At 61.1% G+C, this 20,091-nt stretch overlaps 1 protein-coding gene across 1 annotated transcript in view; it reads right to left on the bottom strand.

Moving 5' to 3' along the window:
* Positions 1 to 20,091, bottom strand: part of PTPRN2 (protein tyrosine phosphatase receptor type N2) — a 433,745-nt gene that overhangs the window by 205,563 nt on the left and 208,091 nt on the right. The window contains exons 10-11 of the mRNA XM_039836793.1: positions 9,431 to 9,517; positions 480 to 559 (exon numbers count right to left, since the gene is read on the bottom strand). Of these exons, the coding sequence (XP_039692727.1) occupies positions 480 to 559; positions 9,431 to 9,517 (167 nt within the window). The remainder of the gene's footprint in view (positions 1 to 479; positions 560 to 9,430; positions 9,518 to 20,091) is intronic.

Below are 20,091 nucleotides of genomic sequence, written 5' to 3'. Positions count from 1 at the left end.
ACTCTGTGCGCTGAGACCCCGGTCGGCTGAGCTTCGTGCTTTCTACTCGGTGACAAACGCCAGTCACGTAACAAGGACCGCTCAGCAGGCCCAGGGCGTGTGTGGGCCTGACCAGCGGCTGGGCTCTAAACTGAGACCATGACCAAGCTGCTGGCTTCTGCTGGGCCCCGCGCTGTCTCGCTCAGTGACGGCCGAAGGGGAGCCGGTGCTCGTAAGGGGTCCTCAGGGCAAGCGGGGAGCGAACCCGCATTTGTTACGTCCTCACCCGCTGCCGCGGACCCTGGCCACTGCCCCTGCACACTTGCCCTTGACCCTGGAGGGAGGGTGTGGCTGTCCGCCCGGCCACGCCCCACAGCCCGGCACAGCCTCGGGCACTGTGCTGCTCCCTCACCATCACCCCCATAAAGCTGGGGTACGGGGAGGCTGCCTTCCCCACCCGCCTGCGGGGTATGTGCATGCGCGTGTAGGAACAGCCTTACCTGCTGCCTTTGCCACATCCGCAGTTGTCACGTTCTGGACATTGGCGCTCACTCTGAAGGTCACGGCTGGCCCTAGGACACTGCAAGAGACAATCGAGAAAGGTGTTCAGGGCCAGCTGGGCACACGGCGCCACCTCTCCTCAGGCGTGTGGACCACACGGACACACCCACCGGACACACCCACCGGACACACCACCGACACACACACCGGACACACTCACCGGACACACACACCGGGGCACCCTGGGGGACTCTGTTCTTGACGCTGGGACCTTTTCCGCTTCCCACTAGGTCTCCTGACAGGCTTTGCTTTCCAAACCCGCAGGGCGGTGCGCTCATAAGACCTCAAATCCCCCCGACAGCCCGACAATAACAAGCAGATATCTTGCAGGAAAAAAAATGGTTATGAAAACAGATTTTCTGCTTTCTCCTTTTTCTCCCAAGGGAGCAGAATGAATCAAAGCAGGAAGGAAAGAGAGCGGTATATTAAAAATCTTCTTGACAGGAACCATTTAAAAACTTATCAAAGTTATTAAGAACCATTCACTATAAAAATAACTGGCAGGGAATTGGCAGACAGAAATGCACAAAAGTTTTCAGAGCTGTTTAAATACTATATCGAACATGATTTTGAAAACTATCGCTTTTTCTAACAACTTGACTCGTCTGAAGGCCTCACGTACTTTAGAAACTGTCCATCACGTGCCCGGCAGTCGCCAGGTGGAGCAGGAGCTCAGGGTCGGCTCTTACCGGCGGCGCCCGGCGCCCACGGACAGCCACGGGCTCCTCGCAGGACGACTGCCCCACACGTCCTCTCCGGGAAAGGCCCTCAGAGGGATGAGACGGGGCTCGGGCGGGCTCGGGCGGGCGAAGGCCGGAGGACGCTGGGCTGGGCCCCTCCGGAGCGCCTGCTCCCCCCTGCACCCCTCAGACGCCGTCCCCAGACGCCCCACCCCAAGCCGCACTCTCGTGCAAACAGCACAGAGAGGGCCCCTCGCTCCATTCCTGACGCGTCAGCTAGAATATCGAGGACAAATCGCACCAAGACGAAACGAGAAGCAGACGCATCACAGTGGGCGGGGCACCTGCCTCTGGGCTCAGCCGCACGACGGCCCCCGCCTCGCGCCCCGTCTTCTCTCTCCTCGGAGAATGGGGTGCACAGCCGTGGCTGGCGTCCGGCAGATGCAGAGCTCCTGGCCTCCCTCAGAGCAGACTTCACAGGGCCCAGAACTGTCCCCATGACTGGCGGCGGAGCTGTCCCTGCTGTGACCACTGCAGGGTCCCACACGTCGGTGGACGGGCTCTGAAGGCCAAGTCCTCCCCGGTCCAGGGGCTCGGGGCTCCTTGCTCGGGCGGTGGAATCATCAGCGTGCATGGCTTCGGCTACTGGAATCACATCAGACGAGGGCCCCGCGTGCGGCCGAAGTGCCACGCCCACGTGCGGTCCCCCCGTCCCCTGCCAAGCAGGTGCCACCACGCCGCCTCCCGGGCAGGCACACCAGGGGCCCGGGGACTCTGAACGGTCCCCTCGCGAGGCCCATCCCGCACACCCCGCCTGCCCGCACCCGCCGGCCACCCCGTCCCACTGGCCGCCTCCTCTCCCCTCTGCCTGTTTCAGTGTGTACGACACGCGGAAAGGCCCTCGGGACAGGTGCACAGGGGAGTCGTGAGAGTGAGCGTCCCCCGAGTAACCCCCAAGCTCAGGAGGAGCTACGTGGGAACCAGGACGACCGTCAGAAACAGCTACGGGAACAAAGTTGCCACCCCGAAACTCTGCCGCCTCCTTTGACCTCGCCCTCTCCTCCCTCCCTCCCCGAAGCCGGTCCCTCTGGCGGCCGCGTGTGACGTCAGGCCATGTCCCTTCCCCTGAACTTCGAGCTTTCTCGTGGGCGCAGATGCCATCTCGACTCAGGACGCCCGGGCCCCGGCTCCAGGGCTCCTCCCTCATGAGCTCTGTGCCCGCCCCGGTTGGCCAGCTGCGTGACTGGGGACCCCGTGCCCTGGGAAGACAGCCTCGTCATCATTTGGACGCTGCAGCTGTGGCTACTCTATGGAGAGGCCTCAGCTCCCCTCACGGTCCCAGAGACGAGACGTCCTTGAATCAGCACCTGCCACTGTCCCCACAGCGCTGTGCAGCCGGACGTGCCAGCCTCCGACCGACCCTGTCCCTGTGACTTCCTCGTCGCCTCGTCTCCTCGAAGACGCCGTCATGTCCAGCCTCCCCGCTGCGTCCTCACAGCGGTGGCTCCAGCCCGGCCCACGTCCTGCCGTCTGGCCAGAGTCGCGGTCCTCGGGAGCCACCGCTCTGCCGCCCCCGAGCAGCTCTGCCTGCTCCGCTCACGCCCAGTTTACGGCCCCCACTCTGGTGTCCTGGGCGACCCGGCCGGGCCCCCCGTCCCGCCCTGTGAACGAGGGGGGCTTCTGCTGGGCCTGGGGTGCTGGCCTCCCGCTCCAGTCATTTCTCGTCTCAAAGACGCACAGACTGCTGGCCTCTCAGCATCCAGGGACCTCGCATGCCGGGGTCCTGGACGCGACTGCCGTCCGCCTGCCACCCCCACAGTGAGACTCGAGGAGGGGTGCAGGGCCGCCTAACGTCCTTCTGGGACACCGCGTGTCCCTGCCTTGCCGTTTAGGGACACGTGTGACACCCTTACAATGTGCCTGGCGCACGGAGCGCTCCGAGTGCCCCTTTGCCCTCACTGAGGCTCACAGACACTGCCTCGGTGAACAAAGTGATCCCGAAAGTTAGACCCAAAGCGATTCGCTTGGCGACACCGTCATTTCATAGGTGAATCAGCGGGAACACGTGCAGTTTAAGGACTAGCCCCAGAGCCCAGTTTAACGTCGGAGCCACTGGAACAGGGTGTCGAGAGCTTGTGCAGGGCGCTGTGGTGAGGGGTCTGTCCACGGCATCCGCCAGCCCCGTCGCCTGCGCTCGCTTTTCCTAGACCCGGCGCTGCCCTGAGTCGCTGCCGAGACCGCCGGCTTCTCCAGTCGTGGGGCCGACAGCAGAATGGACACGCGGGGCCCCTGGCGAAGAATTAAATATTCGGACTTATGAGACAGCCCCAGTGAAGGCTGAACCTAGCGGGGTCCTATGTCACAGCCCAGAGTCCCCGACCCCCTGGCCGCACAGCCGGAGGTGAGCGCAGGTGAGCGAGAGAAGCTGCATCTGCATCTGCAGCCGCCCCCAGCGCCAGCATCGCCGCCTCAGCTCCGCCTCGGACCGGCAGGCATTAGATGCTCACGGGAGCCCCGGTCCCTGGTGCCAGGAAGGGTGGGGACCTGTCACAGCCCACGCCATGCCTTGACCTCTGCGTTTTCCAGGGGGGACTCTGAGGGTTTGGAAGGCTAAGTAACTTGACTCTTCTTCTAAACCGTGATGTTATTTCACAAAAGTCAAGAAAACTCAATCAATACTGTAAATACTAACACCTTTAACCAAAGCATAAGAGTTTACTTAAAACGAGAAATGGCTGACCCCTCAATGGTTCCTTCCCGCTGTCTCGGCTTCAGTCTACAGGCAGAGCTGAGGCAGTTTTGACATATTGTGACATTTCCATGGAACTCCATGTTTCAAGGTAAACACATGCAGCTGCCCCTAGCCAGGGGTCGGTCTGGCAGCGTGTGAACAGGGCGCAGCCTGAGCGCCCTCCCTTCTCTGCCCTCCTCAGGTGGCGTCGCTGAGCAAAGCCCGGACCCAGGCGGAGCGAGGTGACGGCATCCGCCTGTGCAGCGGAGCCTGTGGGCCGGTGCCGGCACCGCCCAGCACGCGCCCTGCTGGCTCGGATTTGCTGCTGGGCACGGCGCTTCCTCGCTCTGAGCACAATCTCCGCCACTGGCAATTCGCACTGCCCTGGCACGTGTGCCAAATTATCCCGGGCTTTGTAATAACTAGGGCTACAAAGCAAGCCTGGGGGGCAATCCGGTGGGTTCAAGGCCATTCTGATCCCCCCCAACTCGACTTCCTATTAAACATCCTTACAAATCAGGGAGGCGAGACCAAGAGGTAAAGAATCATAATTCTGGCCCAGAAACCAAACCCGTTTTGTGTGAGCCTCTAAACTCCCACAAGTTCTGTATGGGGGTGACACCAAGAGCAGGGCCAGGGGGCCTCGTCGTTGCTGAGACCGTCGCAGGATGGAGCTGAGCTTGGGCAGCCCCCGCCCGGAGCACGGGGGACCTAATGGAGGTGTCAGGGCCGCGAAGTCGCACGGCCGCTTCCCCAGTAACTGTCTTGGAAAACGAGAATGCTGTTTTCATCAATTCAGTGAATCACACGGATGGAAACGAAACTGCTTCTTGCACCCTGAGAACACACGAAGATTGCTCTCGGAGTTAGGCTGTCCTCCCAGATGCCCGCGGCCGGCCCGGAGCTGCGGGGGGCTGATCGCACGGCTCAGCAGAAGCCGAGAGAAGCAGCGTGGACACTGGTCCCCAAGCTCCGCCCACCCGCCCGAGCCTGCCGAGCGCAGCCCGGCATCCATCAGTGGCCGTGGACAGCCACGATTAGATTATAAAGTCATAACTGCGGTCGTTGTGCGTCTGCCGGCATAATTACATCAGCATGCTAATGCCGTTTTAATGGTCTCTAATGATGTAATAAGAAATAATGGAATTTACTTGACAGCTACATAACCATTAACAAAACATATTAAGCATAACTAGTACTTCCATAAAAACGCGGACGATCTCTGAAAGTGCCGGCTTGCGTGGTGGCCTGTCCCTCTCCTGGGACAACGAGCACCGCTGAGAATGCGCTCGTCACGGCAGAGCCACGTGTGGGCCACAGCCGTCCCCTCCCCGAGGCCACCGGCACAGCCAGCCCGTCCGGGCGCACGCCCTCGGCGTGTGCCACCTCTGAGCTGGTCCTGGGGTGACGCACAGGACACGCTCGCCTGGCTCGGGAGGGACAAAGTTAACACCGCACACGTGTGCACACAGGGACGAGAACCAGTGATCCCGGGGTGTAGCACAGTCATGAATGGCCAGGATGGGCCTCTGAGAAGCTGCAGCTCTGAACCACAAAAGGGACCAAGAGCAGGGGACTGGGGACGCCCCGCTGGGCCGGGTGACTGGGGAAGACCCTTCCTAGTGTTTGGGAAAACAACGAACGTTCAGGAAACGATCCCGAGGGGGCCCAAAGGAGTCTCACTCTGAAGCGGCCTCCCGTGACCCCTGCCCTTCGCCCACCGTTCCCAACGCCCACCGAGCCGTGGGGCCACCCCCAATCACGAGGCCACCGCCGCACCTCTCCTGTCGGCGACCTCGGCCTCTGCCTCTCTCCCCTCGAGGGAGGGGCGCTGCTCCCTCGCTCCCTCGTCCGCCACACGCTCGCTCCCATGGGGACTCGGGGACTCGGGGCCCCGGAGCTCCGGCCTGCGCCGCGTCTCCCCCTACGGGAGGCGCCAGCCGCGTGTGCGGCGGGTGAGCACGCGTGTTTCACAGGCGTCTGCGCCGTGCAGTCGCCGCGCTGGGTGCCCTATGCGAATCCTTGGCGGGGCCTCCTCTGGCCGAGCTGAGGGTCCGGGGCGAGGGGCGCAGGTGATGGGCGCCGTGTCAGTGCAGAGAGGGGCCGGGCCGGGCAGCGATGCTCGGCGAACCTGACTCTGCAAAGCAAGCAGCACCGCCGGGTCGGGCCTGGTGCTCTCCACGCCCGTCTGCGCCGCACAGCTGCATGGCGCCCACGCTCCAGCTCAGCTCCTGCATCTGACAGCCACGTCTGCTGGGGGTCACGTACCGTGGGACACTGGATCCCGCATTGGAGGGAACGCAGCTGGACCAAGTACAACCCTACAGGACCCTCGACATGTAACCAGCCTCAAAGTAAAGTGTTAGAGCTGGGGCTCCCAATGTCATCTCCGCCACCGGGACTCACGACCTCCCTCCACGGCCAAACTTCACCAGACAGCGGCCACCACCCCGCCCAGGACCCTCCGCAGTCCCCGGTCACGTGGGCCCGCTCTGTCCCGTGACTCACTCTCCACGCGGATGGGAACTCTCCGCTGGCGTCCAGCACAAAGGAGGGAAGCCACACCCTTCAAAGGGCCTCGTGGCCCCAGGGAACTGCCCGCCCGCCTTGCACAGTCCCCACCGTCCCCCCCTCCCCCGCCATCTCAATGGACAACCCGTTGGGAGCAGCACGGCACATGGGCGTGTCCCCTACCAGACCTGGCTCAGCCCCCTCAGTTCCTGCCAGAAGGTCAGCTCCCCGAGAGCAGGGACCTCGCCCCGCCTGCTCCCGGCCCACCCTGGTGCAATGCGGAGAGCAGGTGCTCAGTAAGTATCCATTGAATGAGACTGTCCCTTGACCATCGCGTCCGCCTGTCACAGCTGACAAGAGTCCCTCGTCAGCTGCACTGGTCTCAGGTCCCAGGGGCCAATGAAGGGAGTCGAGGCTTCGTACTTAGACAACAGCTTGGCCTTGGTCCCTGCGCCCCGACTTCTGGCTCCTTCCTACTCAAAATAAAAGGTGATAAACTTTAAAATAATTGCAGCAGGAAAAGAATTTGGAAAGATCCAGAAGGTGTTACAGACTCCGGCTTCTTCCTTTGTCCATCGAATGGTGCCGTGGACCCCCCGTGACACTGAGGAAGCCTGTCACATAGAGCCCGCTCTGCCCTGGTCACCAAACCCAGGTCCTCTGACGGCGTGTCTTTGTCCACATGAGCATGGGGACGGACACACTTAGGTCTTGGGAGCACGGTTCATCCCCAGCTTCTTGTGCGGCCCGCCCCACACCCCTCCACCCTTCCTCCTCTGGCCCCTGCACTGGATGACGATCGGCACCAGCCACATCCACCCCGGCCAACCTGACGGCGCCCTTAGAGCCTTCAAAGTCCACTCCAGTGGACCCCGCCAGGACCTTCTGACAGGGCAGGGAGACGGGCGGGAATGAGCAGGAGGGAGCGGGCAGCGAGGGGTCAGCGAGTCCCCGAGACCAGCCCGGTGATAAAATGCACGTGACAGGGCACCGCAGCCAAACGTGCGCTCTCTGGAGGCTTCAGGCGCCTCCCTCGTTTTCCCAGTCAGGGGACAAACGGAAACAAGACGCCTGGCAGAGCCTCCCTCGTTCCCCCGTGGTCAACAAGGCAAGGGCGGCTTTTGGCGCCTCCCTTATACCCTGCGGCCAGTGAGCTGCAGATGACCACACACTCCACATCACCCTCAACCCGCACGGGCCAAACCGCTAGCTGAGCAGCCTCCACCCTCCGAACCCCCATGGCGCCTCCAGCAGGGGCCTCCCCGTCTGCGGACAGACTCCGCTCGCCCAGCTGGGAGCGGGAGGGTCTGAGGTTGGATCAGCGGCTGGACTTTCTCCCCGGTGCACTCTGCTTCAATGGAATCGCTTCTGCCGGCTACTTTCTGTCCGCTCTGGTTTTCTTCTCTGAGCGACGGAGCTTCGCCCTTCGTGGGGGAGGCGAGGGCCGGAGCGCGGACACCTCACCAACAGCAGTGGTCCCTCGGGTCCTCTCCCCGAGCCCCGTGCTTCCCGACGCCAGCCTGGGCCGCGCACGCTGCCCCTCACCGAGCACTCGTGGACATTCCCCTCTGCCTGGCCCCGGCCTCCGTTGCCTGGTCTCCTGGGTCCGGTCATGGGGGGAGGGCCTGAGGACGTGGGACCCCAAGGCTCTCGCTGTGGTCCCTCCACACGCACACCCTGATCGTGGCGGGGCCTGCCCTCACCCCCAGCTCCCAGCAGGCGCTTCTCTGCCCCAGGCGCCCGTCCGCCGTGCACCAGGGCTGCAGCCTCTCACCAGCCCCTCCGTCCCTCCCGCCTGCTGCTGCGAAGTCCCCCACTCCTGTTCGGGCCCAGTCCCTCCCCTGGGATGCCGCTGTGTGTGCCCAGTCCGGGCTCTGCAGACGCCAGCTTCTGGACCCTCATGGCACGCCTCACCTGCACAGCGCACCTGTGAGCCAGGTGTGCGCCGGCTGCGGCGGACCAGGCCCTGTGCTCCCGGCGCAGCCTGCGTTCTTCATTCGGGCGCTCGCTAGGTGCGCCTTGCGCTCTGTGCTGTGGCCACACCCCTCTGCCGAAGTCTGCTCCCCACCCTCGGGCTCTCCTCTTCCGGAGCTTCCGGGCCCCAGGCCAGTGAGGTGCCCGCCTCCCACGTGTCTCCCAGCGCCTTCCGCGCCAGCTGCCTGCACCCGGCTGCCTTTCCCAGCAGGTGGGGCGTATCGGTGCCTGTGCCTGCTCCTAGCTGAAGCCAGCTCATGGCAGGTGCTCATATGAATGACAGGGACCAGTGTCTGCAGGCCACGGTGGAGGCTCCTGGCTCCACGTTCTCGGGGTGGGGACTCGGCTCAGCCTTGCCTTCTGGTCCTGAGCCAGGGGTGTTGCCTGTCCTTGGGCCCCCGTCAGAATGGCCCCCGTCCCGCCAAGGCCCCCATGTGGGGCTGTGCGTGATCCGCCCGCCCCCGCGCCTGACGCTCCGCCCCCACTGGATCTACACATCACCACTTGCTCCCTTTCCGCGGGGCTTGTCCTCACAGCTCTGCACACTTCCCAAGAGATGGAAGCGGCCGCCCTTGCATGCACCAGCTGCATGCGGCACCCCTGCAGCCCCGATGTCGCCGAGACGCACAGGGCCCTGGACGCCGCGCTCGGCAAGCGCTGGCCGAGCCCTCACGGACGCATCTGCGGGTGGCGGTGCAGGCGGCAGGGACCCCGGAGCCTCCGGTGGTCAGGGGAGCCTGCGGCGGGGACCCCTGCCCGGTGGGCCCCGTGCCCGCACGTCACGGCTCTTATAATTACGCTCCGATTCTAGCTGTGTTTAAATAACTCACCAAACCCCGCTGGGGTTTTCCTGTCATTTGCTGCTGAAGCAGCTCCTCTCTGACATAATTAACGGGAACCACAGGCACACAGTTCTTTCCCTTACAGGCCAATTTAGACACGGAGCCCAGTGTGAGGCGGGAATGAACCCCGAGGACCCCGAGCCCCAACTCACGCGACGTCCGCAAAGATGCTCGCCGGCAGCGGCAGGAGGCGTGCGACGTCCTCCATCAGCTCCTTCCCCTTCTCCGGGCTCAGGGGGCTGTGGGGGGAGAGCAGACAGGAAGCTGCGTGACCCAGTGGGGCTCGTCGCTTGGTCCCCACACGCTCCCACCCGGCCTCAGGATTCTGAGCGCCTGCCGCTCGCGTATTCCTGTCACATAGTGACCAGGCTCTCAGGGCAATGGGGATCAGGTGCTTCTTCAGCCATGATGAATCACCTGAATTTTCCAGCAATAAGACAAACAATTCAGTGCGAATGGAATTATTAGGACGTGTAATGGGCTCATCTCGGCCTCAATAGAAAATACAATAAAGAGGAGGGCGGGAAAGGAGAGACGGGAGGCGGGGGGAGCAGGCGCTGACGCCAAAGCCTCAGCACGGCAAGGCCAGTGCACAAAGGAAGCCCACGTTTAATGGGCTCGTTTCCAGAACGAGCCGTGTGCCGATGCATGGCCACGTCGGCGTCACGGTGAAGGGTGACAGCCGACGGGATGAACGGCCCACCGGCGGCTCTTCAAAAGGGGCGCGCGTCCCGGGACGACCCCCGCCAAGGCCGGCTCCCGCGGAAGAGCCACCCGCCTGTCGTCTGCAGTTCCGACGACACAGCCTGAACCCCAGCCCCCAGTTGGCAAATCACGTGTTGCCTGCGAAAGCTCGTTAGTCCCACCTCAAGGAAACATCCCATTGCATCGTCACAGAGAAACCGTGGCAGCCGAGTTTCCGCCCCAGCTGGCCATTCATCCACTCCCTCAGCAAACGCATAAGGTGCCCGCCGCAGCCAGCACCGGCTGCAGGACATGCGACAGCAAACGAAGAGCGAGCCCCGGCCTTTGCGGGGCTTCGCTGCAGTGGGGGCTCAGGCGCCAAGGTCACCAACGAGTGAAAGGGGAGTGTGCTGTCCTGGGTGCGACTGTAACACCGGAAGTTCACACGCTGAAGCTCCAAGGCCAGGGCCTCAGAACGTGGCCTCGCGCAGAGACCGGGCGGGTGCAGAGGTCTGCTGGGGGCGAGCTCCCTGGGGCTGGCCCTGACCACATCACTGCTGTCCCTACAGAAAAGGGCGATCGAGACGCAGACAGACGCGCGGAGGGCAGACACTGAGGACGGCAGGCGCCAAGGCCTCGGGGCAGGAGGTTCCGGAAACTCTGGCCCGTGTGCCTCGCGGGCAGCGGGTGGGAGCGTGGAGGCCAGGTCAGGGGCAGCTGGGGCGGTGATGCAGGAGACGGGGCTCCGAAGGGCTTTCCCAGGACCACGGGGACGCTGAGAACCGACGGGGACCCAAGGAGTCCGTTCAGCGGGAGCCTCCGTGTGCTCGTCGCTCTCTGCCGTCTGCTGCAGCTGCAGCCGGGGGCTCGCTTGTCCCAAGCCGGCCGGTGCCCGGGGACATCTGCAGGTAGGTGAAGTCTGTGGGACTGGCTGCGGACCAGGACAGGTCCAGAGGGAGCCGTCCTGTGCGGGTGACAGCTCCGGGGCACTGCCCCGCCCGCGTGAGGGTAGACAGGCGACAGGGGCTTCCACAGCCCAGCGTCACAGGAATGGACACGTCCCTTAGAGGCCACCCTGGGAGCGTCTGTGGGCGGAGGGCCCGCAGCCACAGGAAGACTGCGCTGGGATGTGGGATGGGCCTGTGGTGCCCCAGGAGGCGGCCATTCCAGGTCCCTGCAGGCACAGTGCAGGCGGCCAAGTCTTTAAGCAAGTGCACAACACGCTGCAGAGGCCGCCAGGACGCTGGCCACCCTGGTCTAGGTCCAGGCCCAGGCCCGTGGCCAATGACCTCGAGTCACAGGCCGGAGCGTGTCCTGTGTCCACGGACCTGGACTGAGTGCCCGTCCTCCCCTCGTCCCCTCAGCTTCTGACCTCCCGAATCCTGAGCGCATCAGCTGCTTGGCTCCCGAGGGCCCGGCTGTGCCCCTGCCGTGTCCCCTGCTGACACCTGGGCAGATGCGGCTATGAGGCCCGGTAGCTGGTGAGGCCGCGACCTTTCAGCTTGACTGCCCCAGCATGGGGAGGGGACAGACGCGGCTCATCCGCAGGCCCGGGGCAGCGCTGGTCAGCAGGCACGCACTGCACCATGTGAGGTCAGCGCCCACGCCGCCTGCTCACGGCCACGGCGGGTTCCACGCATGTGCTCACGGCGTGAGCGAAGGAACACGCGGGAAAACACAAAAACATCAAGAAACGAACGTTTCCTAAACCATTACGACGCGAGTTTTTAAGTGAACCCCGGCTAGCCCACAGAACTGCTGTGGAAATCAAATAATGCGATTTGTATAAAAGCCCTTGAAACCGAACCACTTCCGGTCCGAGGCACATTGTCACTAGCGGCTGGGTCCCCACCTTGCCGTGCCACGTCTGCTGGCGCGCTTCACAAGAAATGATCCGGGCTCCAGCTTTGACCTGTGGGAGCGCCCCGCTCCCCGTCCCCCGGGAGGGCCCAGCTCGCCCGTCGGGGTCCTCAAGGCTGTTTTTTGTGGAATCAGTCAGAACACAGCCCGCTGCCCTTGAAAGCGGAGACGCTGCTGTGTCGTCCCTGCCCACCTCTGGTGGCTCGTCCCCGGGGAAGGCTCTGGGCCCCACCTGTCCCAGGTCCCGAGACACCTCCGGGCAGTTACACAGACCGCGGGGAGCGCTGGGACGGAGGGGCCTGTGGGCGGTGTCGGGTGAGCACCCCGCAGACGCCGCTTCGGCTGTCGGATGAGAGGTAACCCAGACTCAGCTGCTCCGTTTGGCGAGTTGCTCCTCACCTGACGTAGAGCTGAGGTGATCGAGGTCACGAGCCCGTGGGGGAAGCCGCGGTCCAGGCTGGAGAGCAGTGTGGGCGGCTGTGCTGTCCGCGGAGACGCGGTGGCCTGGAGGAGGTGCCAGCACCAGGGAGAGTTGCTGACAGAGGCGCACGGGGTTGCGGCTCACAGGGCACTTTGAGAGCTGGCAGAGCGACGCCAGCTGGAATTCTAGAGAGTGGGTGTGACCCGCATGCTGCGTCTCAGACGCCGGATCCTGGAGAGGAGCCGAGAGCCGCGGGGCCGACGGGCGAGCAGGGTGCGCGGGGCGGGCGGAGGCCGCTTCCCGTGTGCAGGGTCCCGGCCGGGAGACGCCTGCACGGCTGCAGCTGCCCCACAGTGCAGGGCACGGACCCTGTGGACGCACGTCGCACGTCTGCTGGGGCCCGCCGGGGGCTGTAGGTGGAGACCAGCAGCCTGAGCACGTCGCCCGTGCAGGGCGTCAACCGCCTCTGACCAAGCTTCGCTGCCAGATCCCGTGGATTCGTTTTCTAGCTTGTTTTAAACCAAAGAGGTAACGTGGTGAGGTGGGGCGCGCAGAGGCTTCTTCATGAACCGCAGCCCCCGTCAGCCTCATGACTGCACCCTGAGCCCACACCCCTTCGCCCCCACGGAGACATAATCAGATGATCCAAACAGCCCTGAAGATGGCGATGACGTCCGCCCACTCGGGAAACACTGCGAGCCTCCGATGGCGCGAGCAGCACACGGCTCGGCCGGCCGCCTCTGCGGGCAGCGAGGGCGCGTGGCCCACGCCTCCAGCGATTCCGTTCAGTGCATCGGACAGAGGTGGTGCCGATTGTGCTCGAAACGAGCACGTGCTTCTATTTTGTTTTTAAAGTACGTGGCCATCATCTGTCATGTCCTGGTCAGAATGTCCTTGGAAGGTGGTGGAGTGCATCTCGGAAATCGATGGGCAGACGCAGCACGTGCACTGGCATCATCCACCCTGGTCACCTGGACGCCCAGAGCTGCCGTGGAAGAGACAGACGTGAGCACTTAAGAGGCTCAGGGTCACTGCCGGCCCCGCTGTCGGGTGACAGAGGGGTTTTTCCACGCTAGGCAGCGTCTCCTCTGATGCGAGGCACAGCTGCACACTCACACCGCCGCCAAATCGTTGGGAACGAGGGCGCTTCTAGAACGAGCTGCGGAAGCAAGACGGGAAATATGACGCACGCATCGGTCACTTGATGGGGGTCCGTGAGGCGTGACAGCCTCGAGCACCCCCCGCCGCACGAAGGCCCCCGTGGTGCCCCCTAATCGTCGCTGGGCTGAGAGGGTGGATGAGACTCGAGAAAACGGGATGTGTCAGGTGACGAAGCAGCTGTGAGACGCCCCCCTCAGAACAAGGCTGTGAACTAACTTGAGGGTCGAGGGGCATAGGGCGGCAACTCCGAGGGCCCCTTGTGCTCCCTGACGCTGAAGCCCCGTACGCGCCGCCTCACCCAATGCTCCGGGCAGGCCTTCCCGTGGAAAGGGTTGGAAACAGAGACCAGGAAAATTAAACTCGCTGCCCAAAGTTTCCCAAAGGAAAGCAGACCTACACACTAGAGTCGGCCAACGCGGGATGCGGGCGTCGGGAACTGTGTGTGTTTGGGGGGCTGCATCCTGAGCTAGACCCCACCTTAACTAAACTGCAGAGGATCTGCAGCCACCGCTCTCCAGGTCTAACTCTCAACGCTGCTGTGTCTTCCGCTAGGTGAGCGGGGACCAGGACTTGTCCGTGGTGCTGCCTGGGCGCTCACGGCCAGGACCCTACGTCTGATGCTGACCGTCTATTTCTGCTGCTTCACGTCCTGATCGTGGGAACTTTACGATTTATTTGAAAATGCAAACGTAGTGAACCAAATGGTTGACAGACCGCAAAATAAAACCAGTCAACTTAGATACAAAGGTTTTGATGAGATGATATTTGAAACCAACAGATAATATGGGGCAGGCAGGTGCGGTGCCTTTAACACAAACGCCTAGCAGAGTTCCTCAAAGGAATCTCTATTTAGAAGCAGAAGCCTCGTCGCTGGCACTTCTAAAGAATCAGCTCTGCAACTGGATTTCTGGTACAATCCGGTCCTCAAAGGGCCTTGGGAAGAACCTTCGCATTCATTATGTCCATTTTCCTAGAATTTCCCCAAAGCCCAGCTGACGGGCACGCGTCCGTGCCGAGCCTTTGACAAGCTGAGGAGCTGGTGCTCGGCCTCCCGGGGGGCCCTGCTCGTTCCCTGGCCCCTCGCACACCCAGGGCGTCTGCTGGGCGCCAGGGGCAGCAGGCATCGCGAACAGCGTGTCTGCGGGAAGGCGGAGGCATGAAACCAGTGTCTGTGACGCAGCCATCAGAGGAAGAGAGTGAAGGCTTCAAGGAGAAGTCCCATCCCAGCGACTGCTGAGGAGCAGGACACTGCCCAGGAGGGCCAGGAACCAGAGAGACTGCTGTGGCCTCGGGGCGGGGCCTGAAGTGACAGGGAGCTGAGCAGGCGCGGAAAGGCAGGTGGACCAGTCAGGCCATGAAGGGCCTCGTCCTCTGCCGGGAGGCCCCACGGGGTAGGCAGCGGGCCCTCGAGTGTCCTTGGTGCCCGAGCAGGGGCGGGAGTGAGAGTTTATAAACAGAAATGTGGTTCGGTTGACGATAGCAGATCCTGAGGTTCTCTCATTCGTGGGCTTGGGGGCCACTCGGTTAAAGCTGTTACGCCGTCTACCCATAGAACAGGCACCTCAGATCCTGTCGCTCTCGCGGTGTGCTTCCACACACGTCCCTCATCCGCATGGCAAAACAGCCCGCTGAGTCAAACTGAGCTACGTCTGACGCCCTTACGGGCAAAATTATACTGTGTTTACCTTTGCATCTCACTCCTTCTCCGAGCGCCTTCGCTGTGTCCTCTCAATATTTATCCCACCCACGGGCGGGGGCGCCGAGTCCAAAGCGCTGACAAGAGGCAGCCAGGCTAGGGCTGGGCCACGATTCGGGGCCCGAAGACCACCGTTCTTCTCAGAACTACCAGCCAAGCACGCGAGAATTTTAGATTTAGGAAATGTTTTTGTTTCTTTTTTCTTATTAAATATAGACACGACCATGGTCATTTTTACTCGCTGTGGCTACATCCCTTCCATCTAAAATCTTCTCAAAGGGTAATAAATCCATCATGCTAAAGATCGTCTTTGAAGGCAAACCAAAGTGCTGAGCGGTGACACGGCCGGTGACTTGTCACATTGGTGAAGGGGCGTGTGCAGAGACGGAGGCTGCGTTTTCCGAACAGGAAGTTAGAACGTGAGACGTGGTCTGAGGACGGCAGCACGACGGACACCGCACTGACGCCAGACGCGCGGCGCCCTCGCGGGGCCTCTCACGGCTCCTTCTTGCCACCGGGAAAGCGAGGGGAGGAGTGAGCGCGACGCTGGCCCACGCCCCCTCCCGTGTCCAGATGGCTCGCTCCTGTCCTGCCGTCCTCCCAGGCGCTCGGTGGGCCCCATGGCCTAAGGGCTCTGGGTTGGCCAGGGAAGCACCAGGATGGCACCTGGCAGTTTAGCTGGGACCCCTCCCTCTCCAACCGCACTGGCTCCCAGGGGAGGGGAAGTCACAGCTGAGCAGGGTGGGCCCTTTACACCTGAGGGGTGTAAGCAGCCTGACTCGCAGCCCTTCTGATGGCTCAGAGGAAAGAGGACAGGGCGGCCATGGGGTACGCGGCTCACCCCAGCAGGAACCCTGGGCCCTCGCGTGCACTCCGCAGGGCCTCAGCAAACGGAGAATGCGACCTCTGAATTTTCTCCCAGACTCTGACCCCCAGCAGGGGATGAAGGGTGGGGCCGTGTGCGACACTGGGCAGCCTCCCTAACGAAACGTTCGCGCCAACGCGCTGGCAGTGACGCGCCGGCGGAGACGGGTGCTTTAACGCGTCTGCTGTGAAGCAGGTCATGACTCGATACGCTCGGTAATTAGAAGACGAGAATATCATTTGCAATTTCACTGATTGGCTTATCCTAAGTGGAAGAAAGTTTTGCGGTAAGGAAAACACTGAGGGAGAAAAATTTATAACCAAACCTGTCTGTTTTCAGAATTTTGATGGGCGCCAATGGCAGCTCAGAAACGGTGGGAGTCCTTCCCGCGGCCCCCACCACGTGGCTGAAGCTCCTGGACGTCTCTCCTCTCTCAGGTGGAGCTGTGTTCTCTCTGGCGGCTGCTATCGGGTTGATGCTGCTTGTTTACTAAGCAGTTACTGTGTCCAAGCGCCTGCTCCACGGGTATCACGTTCACTCTTGCGAAGAACCCCCCAGGCAAGGACCGCGACCACCGCCACTTCAGACGAGGAGCCCGAGCCCAGGGAATAGGCCCGAGGCTCCCGCCCTGCCCGTGGCCTCCATGTGTTTGGCCGTCTTCACCCCGTGGAAGGCTGCAAGGACCAGACAGAGACCGCGCTTCACTAGGACGGCAGGAGTGCCAGGCGCTTCCATGAGGGACAGCTGGGCCCATTAACCCTTGTCCACAAGCCACTGGAGCCTGCTGGGGCAGCCCCGTGCCGAGGGGTGACCAGGATGTTCTCCAGGGGACTGTGCTCGTCTCCAGCATCGGACTGACGACTCCCCTGCTGCTCCTTGTCAGCCTGCACGTGCTCACGACCACGGCAGCACCCCCATCACCCCAAATGACCTTACCGCAGGGACATGTCCCAAACACAAGAAGAGAGGCCACCCCAGCACAGCCGCGTGGCCCCGGAGCCTCTATCAGCTGTAGGAGGAGTTCCCTCTGGGCTGCGGGGTAAGGAGCCCGCTTTGCTTCAAATTCGCCTTCCGTCCTGTGACCTCTTCCTGTCACCCTAACTTGACATTGTTCTAAAATCATCCTTGTCAGACTGAGGATGGCTGTGGCCCTTCGTCCAGTCTTGAATAGTTGGTCTAGTTGTAAGGAGGATGAACATGTAAATGGCGAAGGACTGACCTACACCGTCCGTCAGAACATGCCCGCGAGGCACAGGTGCTGCCGGAGCTGAGCCATGTTGTCCTTCGCCCAGACGTGCGTGGACGGCAGGCGCGCAATGCCACGATGACGCTGTTACAGTCACGTCCCTTCTCCTTCTCATGGGAAAACCAAACATACAAAAGTCCTTTATTTTAAAGAATGGAATCAGATTCTTGCCAATTAATAGTTGATCTATTAAGACTTAAGCCGAGATCTGGTGAAATCTTGCCCCAGAGAATCCCAAATTACCAATTAATCTGATGACGGAGGCGGAACCCTCGATCTCTGTCTACAGCAGGGACAGAGGCGTGATCCTCAGCGTATTATGCCCGTGACAAACAGTGAGAGCTATTGACACAAAGCCGAATTACCTGCACGATACGTCTTTTATCCTATTCATGCAGCAAAAGAAAAAGTGAAATCGGCCGAGAGAAGATCATTTTCTTCTTGAATCCATGCTGTAGCAGGTAAATGTTTAAGTCCCAATGTTATGGGCCAGGAACGCTCTCCAGGAGAACACACTCCGAGTGCAAAGAACCCCTCCCCAGTGACACTGCCTTCCTGCTGGGAGGTCAGCCGGGCGGGGGCGCCCAGCACCCCAGGCCGCCTCCTCAGACATGCTGACCACTCCCTGGGCCGCTCTCCTGCCCGCCGACTGGCCCTGGCGCAGACACCATCCCCGGTGGCCCGTCCTGCTCGAAGCCTCCAGACGACGCACCATCCTCCGGGCTAAGCCCCAGGACCCCGAGCGAGGGCACTGCGGCCAGCGTCTCCTGCAAGTGCCGTCACCTTATGCTGCGAACCAGCCACTGGGTATCGGGACACGAGGGCACCAATGTCCTGGGGGGAGGGTGGACTCCCAGAGCAGCTCTGCAGTGGAGGTCCCATCAGTGATCACACACGCATGTGCGCGCACACACACGCTCACACAGCACACACACACACACATGCACACACAGCACACATGTGCATATGCGCATAAACACACATATATACAGCACAATAATACATACACAATAATACGCACAATACAGCAATTAACACTATAATATAGCGCGAAAGATAAAAGACAATAATAAATACACAGCACAATAATAATGTCAATAATATCAATACGCACAGCACATTAATTGGCCAATACGGCGCATCAATGTTATCAATACAAAATCATCATCAACACACCATTAATAATATTTTATGTATCATTATTACCCACGGCATCTAATATATGTGCATAAGCACACATATATACAGAAAAAGTAATAATAATATAAATAACGCACAGCAATAATACACAGTAGACACATCAATAACACATATGTGCATGGAAATATTTAATGTGATATGATGGCAACGCGACAGCACAATAACGCTATCACTGGCATCACACAGCACACACATGCACACATGCATCCAGTACACACTACACATGTGCACATAAACATGTTTATACAGTGCACACATACATGTAAATACACATGCACACAGTACACATGTGCGCATAGGCACACATTTATACAGTACACACATACACGCAAACACATGCATGCACACAGTGCACACACATGCACTGACAGTGCATGCATGTACACATAGTACACATGCATGCACACACACGCATACGCACACACAGACATAAACCCACAAACACATAGACATAAGCACACATTCATACAACATGTGATGCTTCCCAAAGAAGGGACGATGCATAACACGGGGCGTTGGACAGTTCAGAATCGGTAACAGGCTACTGAAATGTTTTGCGAGCGTCACGCTGGCCTTCCTAGCGCAGAGCCGTGTGCTCAGTCCCATCTGCACGTCTCTGCACAGCAGGATTCTAAAGCCGACCCGCCGGGCACTGCTAATTCTAAGAAAAGCTGCACGAGGACAGAGAGAGCCACATGGAGCAGACGCATCTTAGCAGAAACCCCTCGAAAGATAGTGTCGCCACCTTGGTGCGAGCTCGAAGTGTCAGCTCTGGGGACATCTCCACACACACGAGCGAGGACGCCGTCTACAGCCAGAAAGAGTATTAACCGTTAATCTGGCTTTGAAGCGCGGTCTGCGGTTTGAACTCAGTGAAGTACGTCTGACAGTCGCGGTTTGCCACGACTTCCCGGCTGAGACCTGCCATCCGCCCTGGCGCGGCAACGTGCGCGAGCCGGCGGGCGGCTTTCGGTCGGGGCGCGAGCGCGGACAAGGTTCACGGCGTTGGCAGGGAGAGCGGGCCTGGCTCCAGGCGGCCCTTCCCCACTGAGAGCGTCACCAAGTCGGGATCGACTTCCGAACTCGTGCAGAAACACCTGCACTCATGGACGCCAGAGAGCGAAAGCAAAATTTTACACACGCGCACACACCTGGACACACATGCTGCGCACACACACGTGTGTGTAGCTGGAAAAGTTTTTCCTTTGAAACATCCCTTTCATTACTTGAAGAAAACACAACATTTTTATAAAACGCAGCATCCAGTGTCAGACTCATTAGTGAGATGACCTGGGAAATGGGGCCGACAGCTTGTCACCTGCGAGGTACATGGTGTTCGAATCCGGTCCCTCCTCACACTTCGATCAAAGTGAAGCTGAGGGTGGAACACTCTGCCGTGAGGCCTGGTTTGCCCTCTGAGGCAGGGTGACCTGTGTCCTGATATCTGGAGACTGGTGTGGGAGAGAAAGCCCTAGGAGCTTCCACAGGCCTGGAGCCAGCGTCCCACACAGACCGGTGCCCCTGCCCAGCCCGGGCCCGGCTCCCAACTCCCCGCCGGCCCCGCCTGCAGATAGCGCCGCGCCGTGTGCCCTGTGGTCTGAGCAGGCGACGGGGCCCCGGCCAGGGGGCCGGCAGGGCTGTGCCTGGGGTTTGTGCGGGGGAGAAGCCCTCAGGCCGGGG

The sequence above is a fragment of the Pteropus medius genome, unplaced genomic scaffold (assembly GCF_902729225.1).
Source record: "Pteropus medius unplaced genomic scaffold, Ma_sr-lr_union100, whole genome shotgun sequence".
NCBI classification, from domain to species: Eukaryota; Metazoa; Chordata; class Mammalia; order Chiroptera; family Pteropodidae; genus Pteropus; species Pteropus medius.
This window is presented reverse-complemented; position numbering and strand designations above follow the sequence as displayed.